The sequence below is a fragment of the Rhea pennata genome, chromosome 1 (assembly GCF_028389875.1).
Source record: "Rhea pennata isolate bPtePen1 chromosome 1, bPtePen1.pri, whole genome shotgun sequence".
Classification (NCBI taxonomy): domain Eukaryota; kingdom Metazoa; phylum Chordata; class Aves; order Rheiformes; family Rheidae; genus Rhea; species Rhea pennata.
In genome coordinates, this window is record NC_084663.1 from 103,178,023 (window position 1) to 103,196,477 (window position 18,455).

At 42.7% G+C, this 18,455-nt stretch overlaps 1 protein-coding gene across 1 annotated transcript; it reads right to left on the bottom strand.

Annotated features, from left to right (window-relative positions):
- Positions 1-757: 757 nt before the first annotated feature.
- Positions 758-18,068, bottom strand: POGLUT1 (protein O-glucosyltransferase 1). The gene is made up of 11 exons (XM_062572830.1): positions 17,974-18,068; positions 16,767-16,857; positions 13,966-14,109; positions 13,387-13,522; positions 10,261-10,382; positions 8,837-8,896; positions 7,711-7,810; positions 6,702-6,760; positions 4,211-4,378; positions 3,638-3,694; positions 758-3,055 (listed from the first exon to the last, which is right to left on the bottom strand). Exons 1-11 carry the CDS (start codon positions 18,059-18,061, stop codon positions 2,899-2,901), a joined length of 1,182 nt encoding a protein of 393 aa, XP_062428814.1. The 5' UTR covers positions 18,062-18,068; the 3' UTR covers positions 758-2,898.
- Positions 18,069-18,455: the final 387 nt, after the last annotated feature.

The following is an 18,455-nucleotide window of genomic DNA, read 5'->3' on the forward strand; positions in this document are numbered from 1 at the left end:
AGAACATTTCTGTCAGAGGTGCCAGCTGCAAGGCCAAGGCAGTCACTCTCCAAGGAGTAACTCTGCTTTCCCCAAGCTGCTCCTTGTGTGCACCTGGAGCACCTACTCACATGGCTGGGGTTGTCTTTGGGCTGTGGTCGCTGTTCTCCGGGCCATCTATCGAACTCTTCTATTTAACGATGAAAAAGGTTAGCCAGCTGGTGTGCACAGATCTTTGCCGATCATATCCATTATCAGCTTCCTGCTTCCTGTCCTCCTTGCCCAGTCTGGTTTTCATTAGATTTTTACATTCTTGCTAGATACGAGTTTACAGATTTTTATTTTCTGTGTGCGCAGTGGTTAAATCAGGAGGGTTTTAGTCTCCAGAAGTATAGCAGTACAAATACCATGCTAGCAGAGCAGCATTCACATACCCCCCTATCCTTTATTTAAATCCTACTCGTGAGGAAGGACCCTTCACCTCTAGAAGTGATCTCTCTGCTGATTCAGGCATTATCCTGTCTGCCAAGACTGGCAGCTGAGGGCCCAATTAATTATGGCTGTCTTAGTGATGTGAAAAAGGAAGTAGACTGAACCGTATGTACCAATTCAAACAGGCTATTGACCAACCAATGGATAGAGTTTTCAGTCACCATTACCCTTAGACCTGAATGAGAGACTTAAATGGGAAGAGCTCTCTCTTTCATCCACTCCACCGATACAGCCTACCCATTACCATTGGAGAGAAAAAACAGACACGCTTCAGCTTCTTGGATGAAACAGCTGGTGGTTTGTCCTGATCTTTTATTACAATATAATTGTTCTTTGGACTAAAACGTGATGTATCCGACAAACTTTCTTGTTTTTAATCCAAAAGCATTTCATTAAAAATGGTTTAAAACATTATACATAATTGTTTCAGTGTCTCAGATTGCTCTCTCCTTGTTGACTAAACATGCAAAACCAGAAAACCCCTTCCACTCTTATACAGTTCTTTTCCTCAGAAACCAAACTGTTTTAATACCCTAATTTGTTTTCTTTGTACACTAGCACAACCCAGCCAGTGGTCCTGAAACTGATACGTTGCTCCAGCAACTAGGGTTTGACTGATATGTCTAGCAGTTATTTCCCTGTACCAGAGCTTGGCAGTGCTGCTAAGGCCTCTGTGTGAGTGTATGCATATATATATGTTTACTTAGCATTACTGTTCTTTGGAGCATTTTCTTTGATCCAAACTGACTACGGAGAAGATTATGAGACATTACTCGTGTTCTCTCTTCCCTTCCATTAACGTGCAACTTCCTAAGACATGAGGCTGCTTTGTAAGCAAGGGTGCTCACCTGGGATGCAGAGGCCTCATGGCGTTGTTTCAGGCTAGTCTTAGCAATTGCTTCTCTGCAATCAGGCCTCTGCAGGCTTAGGGAGCCATGTACCAGGACTGCTAAGAACTGCGCCTGACTGACAAGTGAGTGTTCCTACCCAAAGGATACGCTTAGGACATTGGCCCCTCTGATCCTGCTGATGCAGACAGTCTGTGGCACAGAAGAAATAGTGATCCCAAAGCATGTGGGCAAATGGCTCACAAGGAGGCAGCACAATGTCTAGCTCTTTTCCACTAGAAAACTTGAAGTTACTGAACAAATTGTAAGCAGGAAGAACTGCATCTCTCCGGATGCCGAGGAACATGCTGCTTCCTACCAGGCCCCTCCCAACTCAGGGACCACAGAGCATTTCAGAAACTCCATTCGCCAGAGGCTGCTTAGCCCACAGTAGGTATAAATCAGGTAATTTTCATTAATAAATCAATTAATAGCTAAAGAAAACAGACTGCGACTGAACTCAAAATGAGTAACGTGAGGAGTAGCTGCCATTAAGTGATTGGAGACATTCCTAAACCAGACTGAAGGAGATAAGAAAAGGAAGGTAATCACTACGAGAAATAAAAGCAAATGCTGAAGTGAGCAGTGGAGTTACCAGCCTCAAAATAAGAACTGGAAAGGATTATAGAAGGGGAGCAGAACAAGGACTCAACTTCTGGAATGAAGAAGAGCTGGATATATCCCTTCAAATACTTTTCCTAAGTTACCAAGGGCCCTGGGACATCTGGCCAGTGGACTGGTGAGAGCTTATCAGGGGCTCTGTTTCACAGTGTGTGTAAATCTGCATCCATATAAGCTCATCTGTCAGAGGATGGACTGTCTTTATGTCAGTTGCCAAATGCTTGACTGTCTACTACTCAGATTTAGCACTGTGGCAAAATCATCATCCCCGGCTCCCCTATGAGGTAGGTCATTTATGTGTGCAAGGAGAATTTGCCCTTTCAACAGTGCATTACAGCCTTGCTTTAGAAACTAGATATAAACTTCAGGAAAAAAAAAACTAAGTCTTAAGCTATCTGAAAAGGTTACCCCAAAACCCAGTCACTGCTTCTGTCAGGGAACACCTAATAACCCAAGTGCAATCACACAGGTGAAAAAACATTGCCCATCTGCCAAAAATGGACATGTATCTCCCAGTTAAGCAGGGCTCACAGTTTGTGTGCCCTGTCCATAATTACAAAAGACTTGACAAAATGCCCAGTAAAATTAACAGAAAGGTCCCTCATTGACTGGATGGGATTTAAGATTATTCTGAGACAGACAGAGGTAGTAACAAAGTCCCAAATGCTTACAACACTATTCCAGGCACCAGCATAACTACTCCATTAAATACTCATTATCCAACATTCTACTCAGTGTTCTTACGGCAACAGCTTAAGTGGGTCCCACTGTATGGGAAGAATTTTAAAGTTAACCTATTGCTGTTCTCTGTAGTTTTAGTGTAAAGGATAATAAACCTCAGAGAACAAGAAAGAAGGTAAATTGGTCTTCAGATTTCCACAGAGATCAGTTCGAGCTGCTAAGAAAACCACAGAAGTCTCTACAGTTCTGTTTTCAGCCGTTCAGAAGTAATCTCATTGTAGTTGTTCCTCCTTTTCACTTTGTAAGTCAACACTTGGGAATACTCAGACAGCAGATGCTTCCAGTAGCAAGAGACATCCTCCATCTGCAAGTGCTCAGTGATGAACTGGCGTCCCCTACAGACACAAAAGACAGTCAGAACTAACAAGAGTTCCTACAAGAGTCCGTGGTTTTGTTTTATATGTATAATCAACTTTCACTCTTCTGTTTTTCAGCGTTAAACAGCATGCATTGCTCTGTACTGTCTACTTTAATTTCACAATTTTCATTTATCCTCATCGCTGTGACACTTGCAATGCTTCTGTTATCCTCAAGATGGTACTTGCTATCTGAAATAATATTTATGATCCCAGATACACCCTAAGCAACAGTGGTTGATGCTGCTTCAGAAGCCAGTCACTGCCAGCCTGGATATATAATGTTTATAATGCAGACATGGTTCCCAAAGGTCAACTCATTTCATACCGAGACCAAAGCTCCTAACTTCCTTTAGTGTTCAATGGGATTCCTGACATGGATCACATCCAAACTGAAGACCTAAACACACAATCTTGTTCTCCTATTCTCTCTGTTACGACTCCTCCAACCCCCGTGCTGTTATTGCAGAAGATAAATATACTTTACCCTATTAGTATTAGGCTGTCTTTGATAGGTGTTTCAGAAGAGTGCCTGACAGCTACAGAGGAAATACAACTTACCTCTCTGAAATTTCTTGTGCTATGGCATCATTTTCCTTTACAAACTGCAACAGCTCCCTAAAATGCAGACAAAAAATTACTATGAACATCTAGCTCAACAGAAAACATCAGACCTTGGCTAGACTGCTGTGGAGGACAAGACTAAGGATTTACAACTGAGTGAGGGACTGGTACTCTTCATTTCAGAGCACAGAAGAAACTTGCCATTCTCAACTACTCCAGAACAACCCCAGACAGCAAGCTGAACTCTGGGAGTTGACACATTTAGCCCAGTGACATGTTGTTCTTCCTCTTACCTGTGTTGCATAACTATTAAAGTACCTAGTACCTGCGGATTCCAGTGAAGGTGGGAGACCTACGTATCACAGTGAAACTCAGGCTCTCCAAGTAATACGAGCATAGGATTTTTTAAGGGGTGGTTATAAAGAGAAAAGAACACAACCTCCAAATGCATTTGCTGCCTAGGAGTGGAGGCACTTCTTAGTGTAATACAAACCAAGCCACCTTTCCAAACATAGCAGTGTTTTTTCTGTTGCACACAATGCTCTGCTAAGCACACTTGGGGTCTCATACCTGACATCAGAGAGGTCTGATTTGACTGGGATGTAGTGGACCCAAGGCTTCAGCTGGGGGTAGAAGAACTCCAACCACTCTTCTCCAACATGAAAGACAAGCGAACCGCACAAGAAAAGGTGTTTGAACCGGAAACTGGCAGCCACTCCCCGGAAATTAAACAGGTACCTTTAAAAAGATAAGCAAAGAGAGGGACTTAATCACACCTGCCATTTTACAAGGAAATACTACCCGCTCTATGAAGGAATTGGTCTCCGAGTGGTGGGTCAACCTTCTCTCATAGATAACATAGGATAGTGTCTCTCACACTGAGTTAAGCATCTGTCACAAGAGAAAAGAGAAGAAATTCTTTGAAGCTCCTCACATAAAAAGATGAAGTTAAGGATGTGCTAGGTGAGTTTCTGATGCCTGTCAAAATTGGAGGAGAAAGTTTAGGGGTGCAGCTTTAGCTCTGCTACAGACTTTCACCTGTGACAAATCAAAGGAGACTTACCAGACCACAGCTAAAATGACATGAAGAGTCAAAATTTTGACACTGGTCCTGTGATTCTACACTACTCCAGAGATTCTGCTCCCACAAGGAGCTCTTTTCTCACATCTCTTGCAATGAACTTTTTTATTCATTGTTCTGCTTTGATGTATCTATACCAGCCTTTTTTTTTTCCTGAGATCCTGCCTTAATCTGAAGTGAAACAATATTAACTTGGGAATGCAAACCTAGGAGATGAAAGAGGCTATCACTGAATAGATGACTTCGCTGATTAGAAAGAATCAACAACCCTGTTTTCAATATTTTTTGACAAATTAGTAAAATGGGCTTGGATTTGGGAGAGGGAGGATTTTGTTAGCAAACTGTATCTCAAAGGTATGTTTGTGTATTTGTTTGCTTTCTAAATCCACATTTCTCCAGTAATACTTAAAGCTGTTTTTTCGCATGGGTAAAACCCCTAAGTACATGTAACTGATCTTTGAAGTTACTGATCTTTGAACATTTGGGACTAGGGGAAGGGAATTCTTCCTTTAACACAGCTATTCTGGGTGAGATAGTAATTATAACTAAGCTCGGCCTAGCACTAAGTGGAAGGAAGTAGATCTACAATTATTCTGTATTCTTTGTATTACTGTAGTAGTACTTAGGAGCTCAAGGCAGGGACCAGGAGCTCACTGTGTTAGGAACTGAATCAACACACATAGAGATAAGAACAGCGGTCTGGAAGTGAGGAAATGTCTCCATCCAATTCCACACAGTGCTCCCATCATCTGAGACCTCAGATGACCTCAAGTCTTTAAGGGCTGCTCTCAGATGGTCTGGTATGGCATCTACATTGAAGGACGCAGTGAGAAATTCAAGTCAACTCTACCAGACCCTGCCTCTCACAACTCATGGACAGTTGGAGGTATGACTTCTAAGTTAAATAGCGTGATTACAGCCTCTCTGTACCTTTGTTTTTCCACCTACAGTCTAAACTCAATAATGGAGGACCACTGTAGGCGCTAGTCATTCAGGACAGAGTCCATGCTGCTGACAAGGACTACCGAAAACTGTTACTAAATTGGGCTATGATACAAGCATGCGAGGATGTCTCAGCCTGTTCTGTACAAAGGGGCTTAAGAGACATCAGGAGTTGGAAAGTCTGTGTGTACCAGAAGGAGAAGTCTAGGGAACAGTCTAGTAGAATATAAAATGAGAAAAACTGATCACATTTTCACAAAAACACAGATCCAGCCAAATCACTAAATTCTTGCATCAGTAGATTCTAGCTGGTAGAATCATCAAAAAATTATTATAAAGCAAAATAAAAATTTAAACACCAGACATATATGTAAATACAAAACCAACAGTCTATTTTTACAAAGAAAACCACAAGAAGAATATTAAACCAAAAAAAAATTATAATAAAAATCCTTTGTAAATCAAAACCACATTTCCCCAAAGAACATACGAAGTATGAATGAATACTGTATCTGCCCAATTGTATTTCAGGTTCTCTCTTTCATCATATACTTCCAACAACAACACTTATCTGCATACACCTATCAAGGCATGATTCTTTAGTTCCTTATGTCTTTGAAGATATTAATGTTATGACTGTAACACCAAAAAAATAACTTTGAACTCACAGCTCAGGACAAGAATTTAAAGCAAATTTGATTTAAAGACTTTTTGATTTAAAAGTCTGTAAAAACAAATGCATTTTCAATTTGTGTTTTTGTTTATTAGTGATCTAAGACCTTTACTTTCCCCAAAGCACTTTGCTTCTCCACACCTGATAGGGAAAACTGATACTGAAAGTGGCCAAGTTAAGCTCCCAAATTTTTAACTGGCTTATGTACATTCGTAGGTTTTCCATGCAAGGAATTCATTGCAGGGATTAGATCTTTTGGTGGGGGGAAGAGGCGAGGAGAAGGAGAGAGAGAAAGAGAGAATAGACCATACAAGCAAAGTAGTAACAGATAGCCCTTGAATAGCTTTACTGATCAAAACTCTTACTTGTATTTGCAGTGATCAACCAGTGGAATTTCCTTTGCAGGAGGTTTCCCTAGGGTGTCCTTAAAATAAAGAGAATAAAAAAACAAAACAAAACCATACATTTTACATTTTATATGGTGATTTTATATTCATTTTCCTTCTCAGTTAACTAGAAATGAGCTAAAATCTCATGCCCTTCCATCCTCACTTACAAGAAAACTTCACTGGTGGGATTTTAGAAGTGTTATAAAGAATTCCCAACCCTTTCACTAAGGGGGGGGGGAGTTCAGTAACTTACACACTGCCTGTAAGTGAACACCAGAGTAATGATGTTAAATTGACAGCTACAGAGCTGAAAACAGCTTAGGACAATGGACTGTCTGAAGCCAAATGTAACTGGATTAGCCAAGATTGTCTGGAGAGCTGGACTGTGGAGCAACTATAAAACTGAAAACTTAGAAGTAATAGTTATCAGAAAGTTACCAGCAACAAGACAGAGAGATAGAGATGAGAGAAAAAGGCTTAAAAAGACAGAACAACACACACGCAATCTGGGGCTAGAAGGGGAAAGCTAAGTTAATTTGGTAGCAATGGAGGTGGAAGGTATCCACTCTTGAACAGCAGGCTTACAACTCAAGAGCAGAGAGAGAACCCCAAAGCTGAAGGGCAGAGCCTGGAATCTTACTAAACCTCTGAAGTTTTAAACACTTTAGGATCTAGTAAATACTTCATTGAACAGGATCCTAGTATATGTCCTTTGTCTCTTATTTCCTGGTTCATTCAGATGAGCCCTATTGGTTCATTTCTTTATGTGTACTGGTTTTCTTGAGCAAAAAAAAGTAGGTGGAAAAAAAATAGCTGGCAGGCCAAACTCTACAGGCTCCTTCCTCTCATGCACCAGAGAGATGTGGCTATTAGCAGAAGTAAAAGCCTCCGCTACTCTAGAGGAATGTCCACAGAATGCATCTCAACCAAAATCACGTTGCAAGGTCCTTTGTGGCTTGCACCCTCAGAGACAAAACATACACACCTTTTCAGATTTCCAGGCCTGGTTTTTAGTGTACTCAGCATCCACGAGTTCTGGGTTTTCTCGGGACAGCAGAATGAGGGGGTCTCTCTCAGGACTTGTTCTACAAAAGAAATGCCATCATTTTCAACCCATCTGATCCAGCACAGCTGATAAACTTCAGGACTCAACACCCCTACCTCTTCTTCATGAGACTGACCTTTTTATGCCCCCAGAAAACACTGTTAAGTGCCTATCATATAGTATACTTCTGTCCACAGTTGTATTAACAGAAGAGAAAGGGTTATATGTATTGGAAGATTTGATGCCTTGTTTATTTTTTTCATGTATGGCAAAAGGGAGCAACTCCCAGGACAAATCAGCTGAAATGTTTTTCCTTCAAGCTTGATCCTGACAGATACTGAATACATTAACTCCCCTGATTTGGGAAGGGGAGTTAAGAGATGCTAGGCATCTTTGGTGCTGATCCCTCTGATACAAACTAATTTAAATCACTACTGATAAACAAGGTTATGAGCTCCCTGAGACTTACTCCCTGTGATCTCCTGAGCCTACCTATTAACAGTCAGATACCAAGTCCACCCCTAAAACCCCACCAGATTGGAGGAACACAGATAAATAGGGGTTAACATCATTTTCAGATTGTCACTAGAGAGAGGGAGAAAAATCTAACCCTCTCTTACCCCAAGTGCTCAGGTACCTAATGCAAGAACACTTGTTGATTCACTGTACAACACTTTTGTAGAAAAAGAACAATTCACATTGTCAAGAAGCTGGTACAGCAATACCAAGTCTTCAGATTTGTATCATGCGCCTGCAGTCCCCAACACAGAAGAAGAGAAACTGCTTCCTAGGCAGACAATTTTACTCATTAAGAAATAAAGAGCAAATTCACCAAAACTTCTGTTTCTGTATTAAACTTATTATAATAAATTAGCTGCAAATGGCTGCTCTTAAGGAGAATCGCTAATGGTGAAATGCTGCTGTACTAAACGTCTCACCTTCCTTAAAAAAAAAAAAAATTATTCTGAGCTATACTCGTTTATATCTTGGAGATACAGAAATTTGCACGTACGTAAAGTTGACATGGCATATACTGTCAGAATCTCCTGTAGGTAAATATACTTACCTGGATCCTCGGAAATATCCTTTGGAGATTTTCTTCATCCATGGCCATTTTTCTGCAGATCTGAAAATATTTTTATACATGGCAATAAATGATTTAATAAAACCATGAAACAGCGTTCTCATCAATTTTCACAGCATGATTTCATTTTATTATTCTTTATTTTTGATGGCAATCAGTTTCTTCATTATAGCAGAAAAAACCTCTCAGTCAGTCCAGTGAAAGGTTTTCCTGTGAACAGTTGTGTTCAAGGCAAGACAATATAGGCTACTTTTCAAAGACACAATCAAAAGAATAAATTACACACAAAACCCCTTATCAAGCCTTTACTTTAAGGATATTAACATTTTCCAAAAATTTGAATATACTTTTTATATTGCTGCTTTACTTTTCTTCCTTTCACTGACTATGGATAGTGTGAAATGACTACAGAGTCTCTAACTACTGTTATAGCCTTCTTTTTCTGAAGAAAATGTTGCTTTGTGTTTAAGTCATTTCTTCAAAATCTTTTTTTTTTTTTTTTTTTGCATTGCATCTGCATGTAACCCAGTGATGTCAATGAGGTCTGCTAGGAATGCAAGAGTAAGTAAATGCTTTGGATCTATATTATATTATATTATAGTATAGTATATTAACACTCAGCTATGATTAGTCCCATAAATCTTCAGATTTTGAAGAAGGACATACAGCCTGGCATTCTAATGTCAGCTGATCTACATCAAGGTTTTCTCTTGTTGTGTTTCTATTTTCACTTGCTGTTACATACTTCATATGTCACTTTTCAGGAGAAACAACTCCTTATTCTGCTAACAGACAAAGATTTGCCAAAAGATAGAATTCCTGCCAGAAACATCTTCTGTCTTACTAGCCCATCTCAGCCCAGTAATGCTCCTGCTCCCTGGGAACGATTCCAGGTTTCTCTGTTGCACAACTGCAGCCCTCAAGGGAAGGTAGATCTGAGGAAAACTTTTCCTTCACCCTTTCAGAAGCTTATACAAACATCTTGCATCTTCCCTGCAGTGAAAAAAACATGGATCCTACATATGTAGCTGGAAACAAAGGAAAATATTCCTATGTGTCAAGGGAGATTTCTGCAGGCAGCAGATAGTAACTACTGCTTTATCGACCAACCCTATCCCGCTGAAAATGACAGTAATTTGGCTGTGACAGTATTCCTTGCTAAAGGGTTGGAAATAGAGAACCTAATTGTAACTTCTGGCTGTACCATGCAAGGTTTCCATGAAGAATTCTTATACAACACTTAGACTGTACGTAGTTTACGAGAGCCAGCAGGTCAGACCCCAGGACAACAGACCTGTGGTCTTAGACTTCAGTGTTGCCCTAGAGCCACCCCAGTGCTAGAAGGCTTTTACTGAGATATATTTACTGTTATGCCTGCCCTCAACATCTTCCTTCCCAAAACATACCTTTTGAGGTCCTCTCTCATGAGGTCCCAGCGCCCTAAACCTGTTGGATAAATTGGCCAAACAGCTGGTCCTCCTTCCCAAAATGTCCAGGCAGGATACATGATATCATTGTACTCAGGCGTCTTAAGAAAAAAAGAGACTGTAGTTAAGTTTAACCTAAGAGTATGAGTAATATTTACCTCAGTTTTCTGACTGAGTCTGTTAGTAAAGGAGGCCCCTTTCAGGAATTCTGTCTGTTTTATCCATTGCTGTTCCATAAGAAACCACTGGAGCTCTGTAGTCACTACTGTGCTGGGGATTGTATGAAGACAACCCCAACAGAGAAAAACGAGTGTTACTTCAGAATGTATATTTGATAATTAGTCCTGCTTTGAGCAGGACACTGGACCTAATGACTTCCTGAGGTCCCTTCCAACCTAAACATTTCTATGAAGCTAAAAAGGCTGCAGTTTGCTGCAAGACAACATATGCTTTTCATGCCTTTGAATGCTAAATCAGCCATCCACAGAGTAGTTGCTTTCTTGCTGATTTTCAACAACTATCAAAGTTTTGTTTGAGATAAATAATTCAGGTTGGTACCATGCCAAGTTGTTATCAGTGAGAGACGAGTCAAATTCTGGCTTCAGTTTTTCTAATTTTCAGCATCATGCCTTCCTGTCAGCAAGTTAGTTGTGCTGCTCTTCTACTGCTGAGAACACATTTGCTCACAGAGTTCAGCTATGTACGTAAGCTAGAAAGACACACATTATACTTGACTTATCATACCACAGCAGTCTGCAGAATCAATAGCTCTGCATTCACCTCACCCAGGGAGTAATGCCAGACATGTTGTTGGGAAATAACATTATACCTGATCAGTAAGTATCAGAAAACACTGAGCTCCATTCACCTTTTAAAAACTTCTGCCTATGTATAACTACAAATGTTTTCTATTGATCATGGGTTAAGAGGCATTATTATCTCCTCAGTGATACAGGCACTTCTAGGCACTTCTACATTTAGGTTTCCAGCACTTCAGTTAATTTCGTATTTCCCAGAGATCATTTAAGAATTTACTATGACAAAGACTCATCACATAAGAATTTCAGTTCCTCACTCCTATTTGAATGCTTAAATTCCTGTTTAATCAGTGGGAAGATCAGTACTTAAATAAAGTGAAAGCTTTTCATGAAACCAGACTATAAGCCACTTCACTGCACTACTAATAAACTTTCTGTCCAAATTACTCATTTATCTGTCATCTGGAGATACTGGAGAGAATCCAGTGGAGGGCCACCAAGGCAGTTAGGAGGCTAGGGCACATGATGCATGAAGAGTGGCCGTATGAGAAACAATACAAGAAGGTTTGTTCATTCACAAGAACAGAAGGCTTGAGGAAATCTAACTGCTATCTTCTATCACCTAACAGGAGGGCTCAGAAATATACAGGCAGACTCTTTTCAGAAGTGCACTGAGACAGAATGAGAGGCAAGAGTCACTGACTAGAACACAGGTCATTGCAGTTAGATATTAAGAAACATTTTCACTGTGAGAGAGGTCAAACACTGCCGCAGGTGCCCAGGAAGGCTGTGGAGTCCCTGTTCTAGGGGATGCTCAGAACTAGGTAAAACAAGGTCCTGAGCACCATGAGCCCTGCTCTGAGCAGGACACTGGATCAGATGACCTCCTGAGGTCCCTTCCAACCTAAATGAGTCTATGCTTTTATGATCTTCTCCTTCTCAGTCACACTGTTTAAGTCAACACTGATATCAAACCATGATGTCTCCAGACATTACCTTAGTCCTCTGGGCCTTCCAGGATACAGAGTAAGCCAACTTTTCAATCCCTAATACCTTTGACAACAGACCTAAGCTGGACCCTTCCTTCTGGTAGGGGCTAACACTGGCTGTTTACATGTGAGCTGGTACTCCATTATGATTCAGGCTAGGGCTGAGGTTGTAGTTCAGATAGTGTACAACAGTGCTGAGGAACTTCGTGTCTTGCTGGGTCCTGCAAGCTACCCAGGGGGCAGAATGAGGAGTATGTCTGCAAAGATTAAACTATTGTAACCTATTCTGCAGCTACTTGGGTCCTGCCATCTAGAATTAAGGTTACGTTAGGGTCAAAGGGTCACACAATTAGCTTTACTATTAATATTAATAGCTTACTATTATCTACAGTGATCAGAGTTCTTGAATGACAGTGCTTGCAAAGCTGTATCAAAATTTTTACAGATAGTTTTAGGACGACTGGGGACTACTAGGCAATGGTTATAAATCATATGAGGGCTCGGACTGCATGAGCTAAAGATCTGGGTTTAGGGTAGGATACGTACAAGGTAGCATAAATAGAATAGGGACCCTGAGTTATGAAGAACAAATGGTTTACTGCTTCATTCTGCACCTGCTATGGTTTGCTGGGCTTCAGTCAAGGACAGGGTCACAATCAGGGTTAGACAGACAGCATGCAGGATTTGGGCACACTGAGCATACACTGAGCCAGAATAGGATTTCCTGAAGCGTAAAGTGTAAGGATATTCTAGTGAAAAATAAAATATGATTTGCTATGTTTTGCTACATTCAAGTTTAACAATGGGAGAACCAGGAAAACAGATAGTAGGGTTCTCCACTCTGAGATCAGAGAGGCAAAGAGAGGGAAAGAGCTGCAAAGAGGTGCAGAGACTGTGTGTCCAAGGAAAAGGCTAACAGAAGACAAAAACATTACAGAAAAGAAACACATTTATCTGTGGTAGCAACAAAGAGGACTAAAAATTGCATATTAACTCAGACCAGCTGTATGACAGCTGACTAATGATCACAAATCCTTAGAGCTACAATTTTAACAGAGGCACTGTAGCAAACCACAGTGATGCTGGCACATATCTCATCCAACTGTGTAGCACTCCACTGTGGCGGAGGTGCGTTTTTGGCCTGGAAAAGGAGCTAATGAGGGGAAAAAATATTCTATTGAATATATCTCCAAGTCTCTGTGCCAGAAAACTGGAATTGTGAAGGAACATAAAAAACAAAAAAGAACAATCAAATTTGACACAAAGATCTTTGGAAGACTATCTGCAAAAATATGTTAAAAAAAATAATAAAGAGGAGGATGCAGGTCTCAGCAATGCCCAGCATGTGAACCCCTCACCTTACTGAAGGAGAAGACTGGGATAACAGGCTTCATCCACTTGGGGACTTGGGGATAGTCTCGCACATTGATCACCATCTCCATGTCTGGGAGGTGGTTGATAATCCCCAGAAGGAAATGCTCAACTCCACTGCATCTGTGAAAAAGCGACATGTGACAAAGATCAGTAAGGAGAAGGCAGACTCCTGGAGTCTCTTGAAAGCTTTTGCTCTCAGTGTAGAAGCAGGAGAGATGGTGAACCTGAGCCATACCATAGTCCAGGCTGCGAACTCTCTATAGCAGCCTCTGAGCTTCAGTACAGCACAGATGCCAACGAAGCAACCCACTCTGTTACACCTGCCCTGATTCACAGCTGTCTCTGGGATCTCACAGTTGTCTATCCCTTTGTACAGTGAGGTACAATAATGACTTTTACTTCTTGCCTACATTTCAGTCTCATACATAATTTTCTAGGCTCCTACCCTGATAAGGAATTCAGAACACTGACACATCATTGTGCTCAAAGACTTTTAACTTGGCAGGCCTGGGAGTATTCTTGTGTCCTAGCTAGGGAGACAGGATATTCTGTATGACTCTCACCTTGCAGGGAACATGCAGTCATGCTCACGATATAACTTGTTCTTAACGATTTGGTAGTGTGTTCCAAGCTTCCGGCCCACCACATCTGATACTATGTCCTTGGAAATGCCACCTTGAAAAGGAGCCAGGTCTTGCTTCCAGACACTGAAACAGAGCAAATATCAGCCACCATTAGGCACAGCAGGGAGGATACTGCATGTAAATTACTGCAGCATACAGGAGAGGCGTCCAGCTGAAGCAAGCTCAGTGTAGCTCCCAGGAGCTCTGTGACATGCGTCACCGCAAACAGCTGTTCCTCAGAGACACAAAGGTCCCAGCTTTGCTCTCTGATGATCTGCATGCTACTTGCCTGAACAGAAAGACCAACACAGGACTCTGAAGCTCAGTCAACATGGACAACTCCAGTTACTCTCCCAGGAAGTACCTTACACACCTTGGCATGCTATGAGTAAAAGTCTTCATCTTGCTTCAAAGCTTTTGAGTTCTGCATCTTGAACTCTGGCCTTCTAGGAATGCCAGGCCACATCAAGACCAAATTTCTCAAAAATATCATGCTATTTAGCCATAAAAAATAAATTAAGAGCCTAGTCCCAAGAAGCAGCATCATCTGATCATGCTTTGTGCAGAGACAGCCAGTCCAGAAAACCAAGCCTAGGTTAGAGTGCGCTGTGTGACATCTGCACACCACCAGGGAGCTCCAGGAATAAAGTATGAAAACATGGACCTAACATATGTAATCAAAGACAGGAGAAGGAGGATGCAGTTTATGTAAATTTAATCTAACAGTCCTCAGATCTAATTGCCTGGAGCTATTACAAAAATTGACAGATTTTAACAGCAATGGGGTATTCCTCCCTATTTTTTGGCAGACATTGCACTGATTCCTTGGTTTAATACAACACTACACTGATTAATCAAGTATAAAATTGTAAAACTACATAAAAAGTTGCTGCTTAACAGATGGGCCAACCACAGGACGAGCTGTCAGGCAGGGATGGAAATGTAATGTACTTGAAGACGAGAAGAGAGCAGGAGAGCTTTATGGCACATCCATGTCGTGTTAATCTAGGTCACCACCTTCCAGTTGTCACTAACAAGTTAGGACCTTCAGTCATTGGCCATTGAGTGGCAGAAAACCAGACACAAGTAGAATCTACTACCTGAGGAGAAGTATGTCTTTTACTGTTCTGCTGCACATTTAAAGATCTCCAAATCAGCTAACAAAATGAATCGAGTTTCTTAGTGTCACACAGTACACATGCTGTATTATCTTTCTTGATTCTTTTATAATGCTTGTCACTACAGAATACAAGTGCTCCACTGCTAGCCTTAAATGAACTACACTATAGTGAAAATTAGGTTTGGAGCCCACAGCAACTGTAACTTCCTGTTATTTTCAATTATCATGTTCTGAAGCAAGTTTGGAAGTTATAACCACCTGGAAAGGGGTTCTATCCAAAAGTGGGTAGGAGTGATGACATATATGTTTAAAGCTTAGGAGATGTCTACGGGCTATATCAGAATTGGAACTGAGGAAAAGGACTGGAAGACTAAACTTGTTTTCCTCACCAGTATTTCAAGAGTAGTGAAAATCAAAAGCTCCAAACACAGTATACAAGCAGCTGCCTAATATAACTCATCTGATATTAAAAATTAATAAATACAGCACCTAACCTCACCCCCAAAATAAATGGCACAGCTGAAGCTTTTTTAAATAGGAGACTTAAAACTCGGCACATGTGTTTTGAAACCTGATCCTAAAGATAGAAGAATTAATATTTTGACTCTTCACTGTATTCCCCCTCCCTTTAAATAAAAAAGCTGCTTAGCAGTATTAAAAAGAAAAAACACAAAACAGTCCTACAGTCCCTACCTCCACAGCAGTTATGGCCTGGGTGCGTCTAAGTTCTCCATACTACAGTCATGCTTTGTCAGTAGGAACAGATGTGAAGTTTGGTCTATAAGACAGCTTAGCCAGCCTTTGCACTAACTACAAGAGTCTTGCATCCACATACAAAAGTCCCTAGCAATCTGCATTACATTCACTATGGAAAGATTAGGCCAATATTTAAAATGCTAGCACTCTGCATAATGCTCTGCAGTTACAAAAATAGTCAGGACCTGAATCTTCCTCAGTGAGCATCTCTTGGATCATGCTTTGCTCATGTGAAAGGCAGGTAGTAAATATCCACCGCCTCTCCAATTCTCACAAGCAGTGAACTAAATTCCCTCCAAACAGTGCTCCTCCAATTCTCCCCTTCCCTCTTCTACTAGAAGCCCTGTCCTGGCACAGACAATGAGCGAAGAATTAGGGAACAGCACAATATCACACCGAGTGAATCTGTTCTGTAGCAATCCTTCTTAATCTAGTTACTTCAAAATATTTTGCATGTACTTGATTTTTTTTCACTTTTAAAAGTCCATGAGAAAGAGTTGTTAGCAACATCCCATAGAAAGAGAAGGTAGAAGTGGATTCTCAACACAGAAATTTAACCAATTTTGTGGATGGGTATATTGTGCAATAACATGTAAGATGCTGACAGTTTGTATTGTTCAGTTGGACAACAAGAACAATCTGTTTGCACTGGACACACCTTTTCTTGGACAGCTGGAGGCCAACTGGTTTCACACAGAACCATTAATTACCTCCTTCTTCCAGAGCTGTGACCGATGACAGCTGCAGGTGCGACACTTTAGAGCCAAAATATGCCATGGCTAATTCCCATCCATCAGTACTGGAATGAGTATTATTCTCTCTCAGGACCACGGGTCTGTCCAGGAAAAGGAAACCAGTTTCTCACCTTTGGTGGCAGCTGCAATTCTCCTTTACACATGGCTTATAGAACTCCACAGCTTTGTTAATTTGGTCAGTTATTGCTTTCCATTTGGCATCTAAAATATACAGGAAAGAAAAGTCAAAGGAATTTATCCATTAAACTCTCAGAGCAACAGTGGGGGCTGAACAGGATTTCTGATCCATTTGCCATCATGGCAATAGCAAAGCACCATGATCCCACAACACACTTAAGCACTTCCCCTGCAGCTGAACCAGAGTGTGTGTGACACACAATGTGCTCTGGCTACCTCAAGAGACAGGAAAAAGCTAAACCTCTACTCACTCATTCAGCCACTCGAAGTGTGACTGCTCCACTAACACAATCTTCAGTTAGGTATCAGTGATTCTTTTAATGTAGATTTGCTGAGTCCAGACTGCAAAACCAAACTCAGCTTACTGAACAGCATTAAAGTTAGTTGCATTTGGCTCTGTAATTATAAGGAATTGGCACATGTCCTCCTAATATGTTTTAAGTGATTTTCTCTCCATAAGAAGGAAATAAAGGCAGAGATTAAGGGCAAATTCTAATTCTCCCAGCTAACAACATTCAGATTCTTTTGCTTTCCTTATTCAGCTACACACCTGCAAGGGGGGGGGCACATACCTTGCTAATTCTACTGCTCTTAGGTAAAGGCACAGAACAGCCTCCAGAAGGGTTATCCTTAACCCCAGTTAAGGTGAGGTGCAGTCCCTAAAGCACACGGAGGGAAGAGCCGTGTCACACACGAGAATAGTGGCCCAGCTGCGCCCGGTTAGGGGCCACCCAGCTGAGGGGCGCGGGTTCGGCCGGCAATGGGGCAGCGCCCCGCATCGAGCATCGCACCGTGCCACCTTGGGCGCAGACTCGCTATGAAAGAGAACCGGGCGGCGGCAGCCTCTCCCCCCACGGCGGGGTAGCGCTGGGAGGCTGTCCGGCCCAGAGGGGCCCCTCAGCCCCGGCAGCGAGGGGCGGCTGAGGCGGGCAGGTAGGAGACGGGGGCAGGGCGGGCCCTCGGCCCCGCGGGCTCCACCACCCTCCACCGAGAGGCCGCGCCGTTAGGCTGACGGTTAACGGCTAACGACCAGGCGCCGGTCGCTCCTCTCCTAACGGCCGCTCCTCCACCCCAACAGTTGCGTACTGGAGGGACACGCGAGGTCCCCGGGCACTGCTCCCTGCCGCTCCGCTCTCTCACCTGCCGGGCCGCCCGCTGCCGTCGCGGGCACCAGCCGCCACACGCTGGCCGCCACCAGCGCCCACAGGGCCACGGCCGCCCGCCCCATGCCGCCGCCGCCAGCGCCGCCCTGCGCCTGCGCGCCCCGCCGCCCCAACCAAAGATGGTGGCCGCCCCTCACAAAGATGGCGGCGCTGCGGCCGCGGTGAGGGGGAAGGGGATGCCGCAGGGGCTGGTGGGAGCTGTAGTCCCCCCCTGGCGTGGCGCTGTGTCCTGCGGGGCGGCCGTTGGGGTGGCCCCGCCGGGAGCAGCCTGTCCCGGGAGCGCCCACGCAAAGCCGGGCCGTGGCAGCAGGAGTGTGGGCCCCGGGCAGGCACTGAGGCCCTCTGGTGGGCTGGGCCGCAGCCCACGGGTGTGCCGTGGCCACGAGTGGGTCGTGGGCTGGCGCTGGGGTGCTGTGCCCCCTCAGCAGGGGTGCCCTGGGTGTTGCTGTGTGTCCTTCT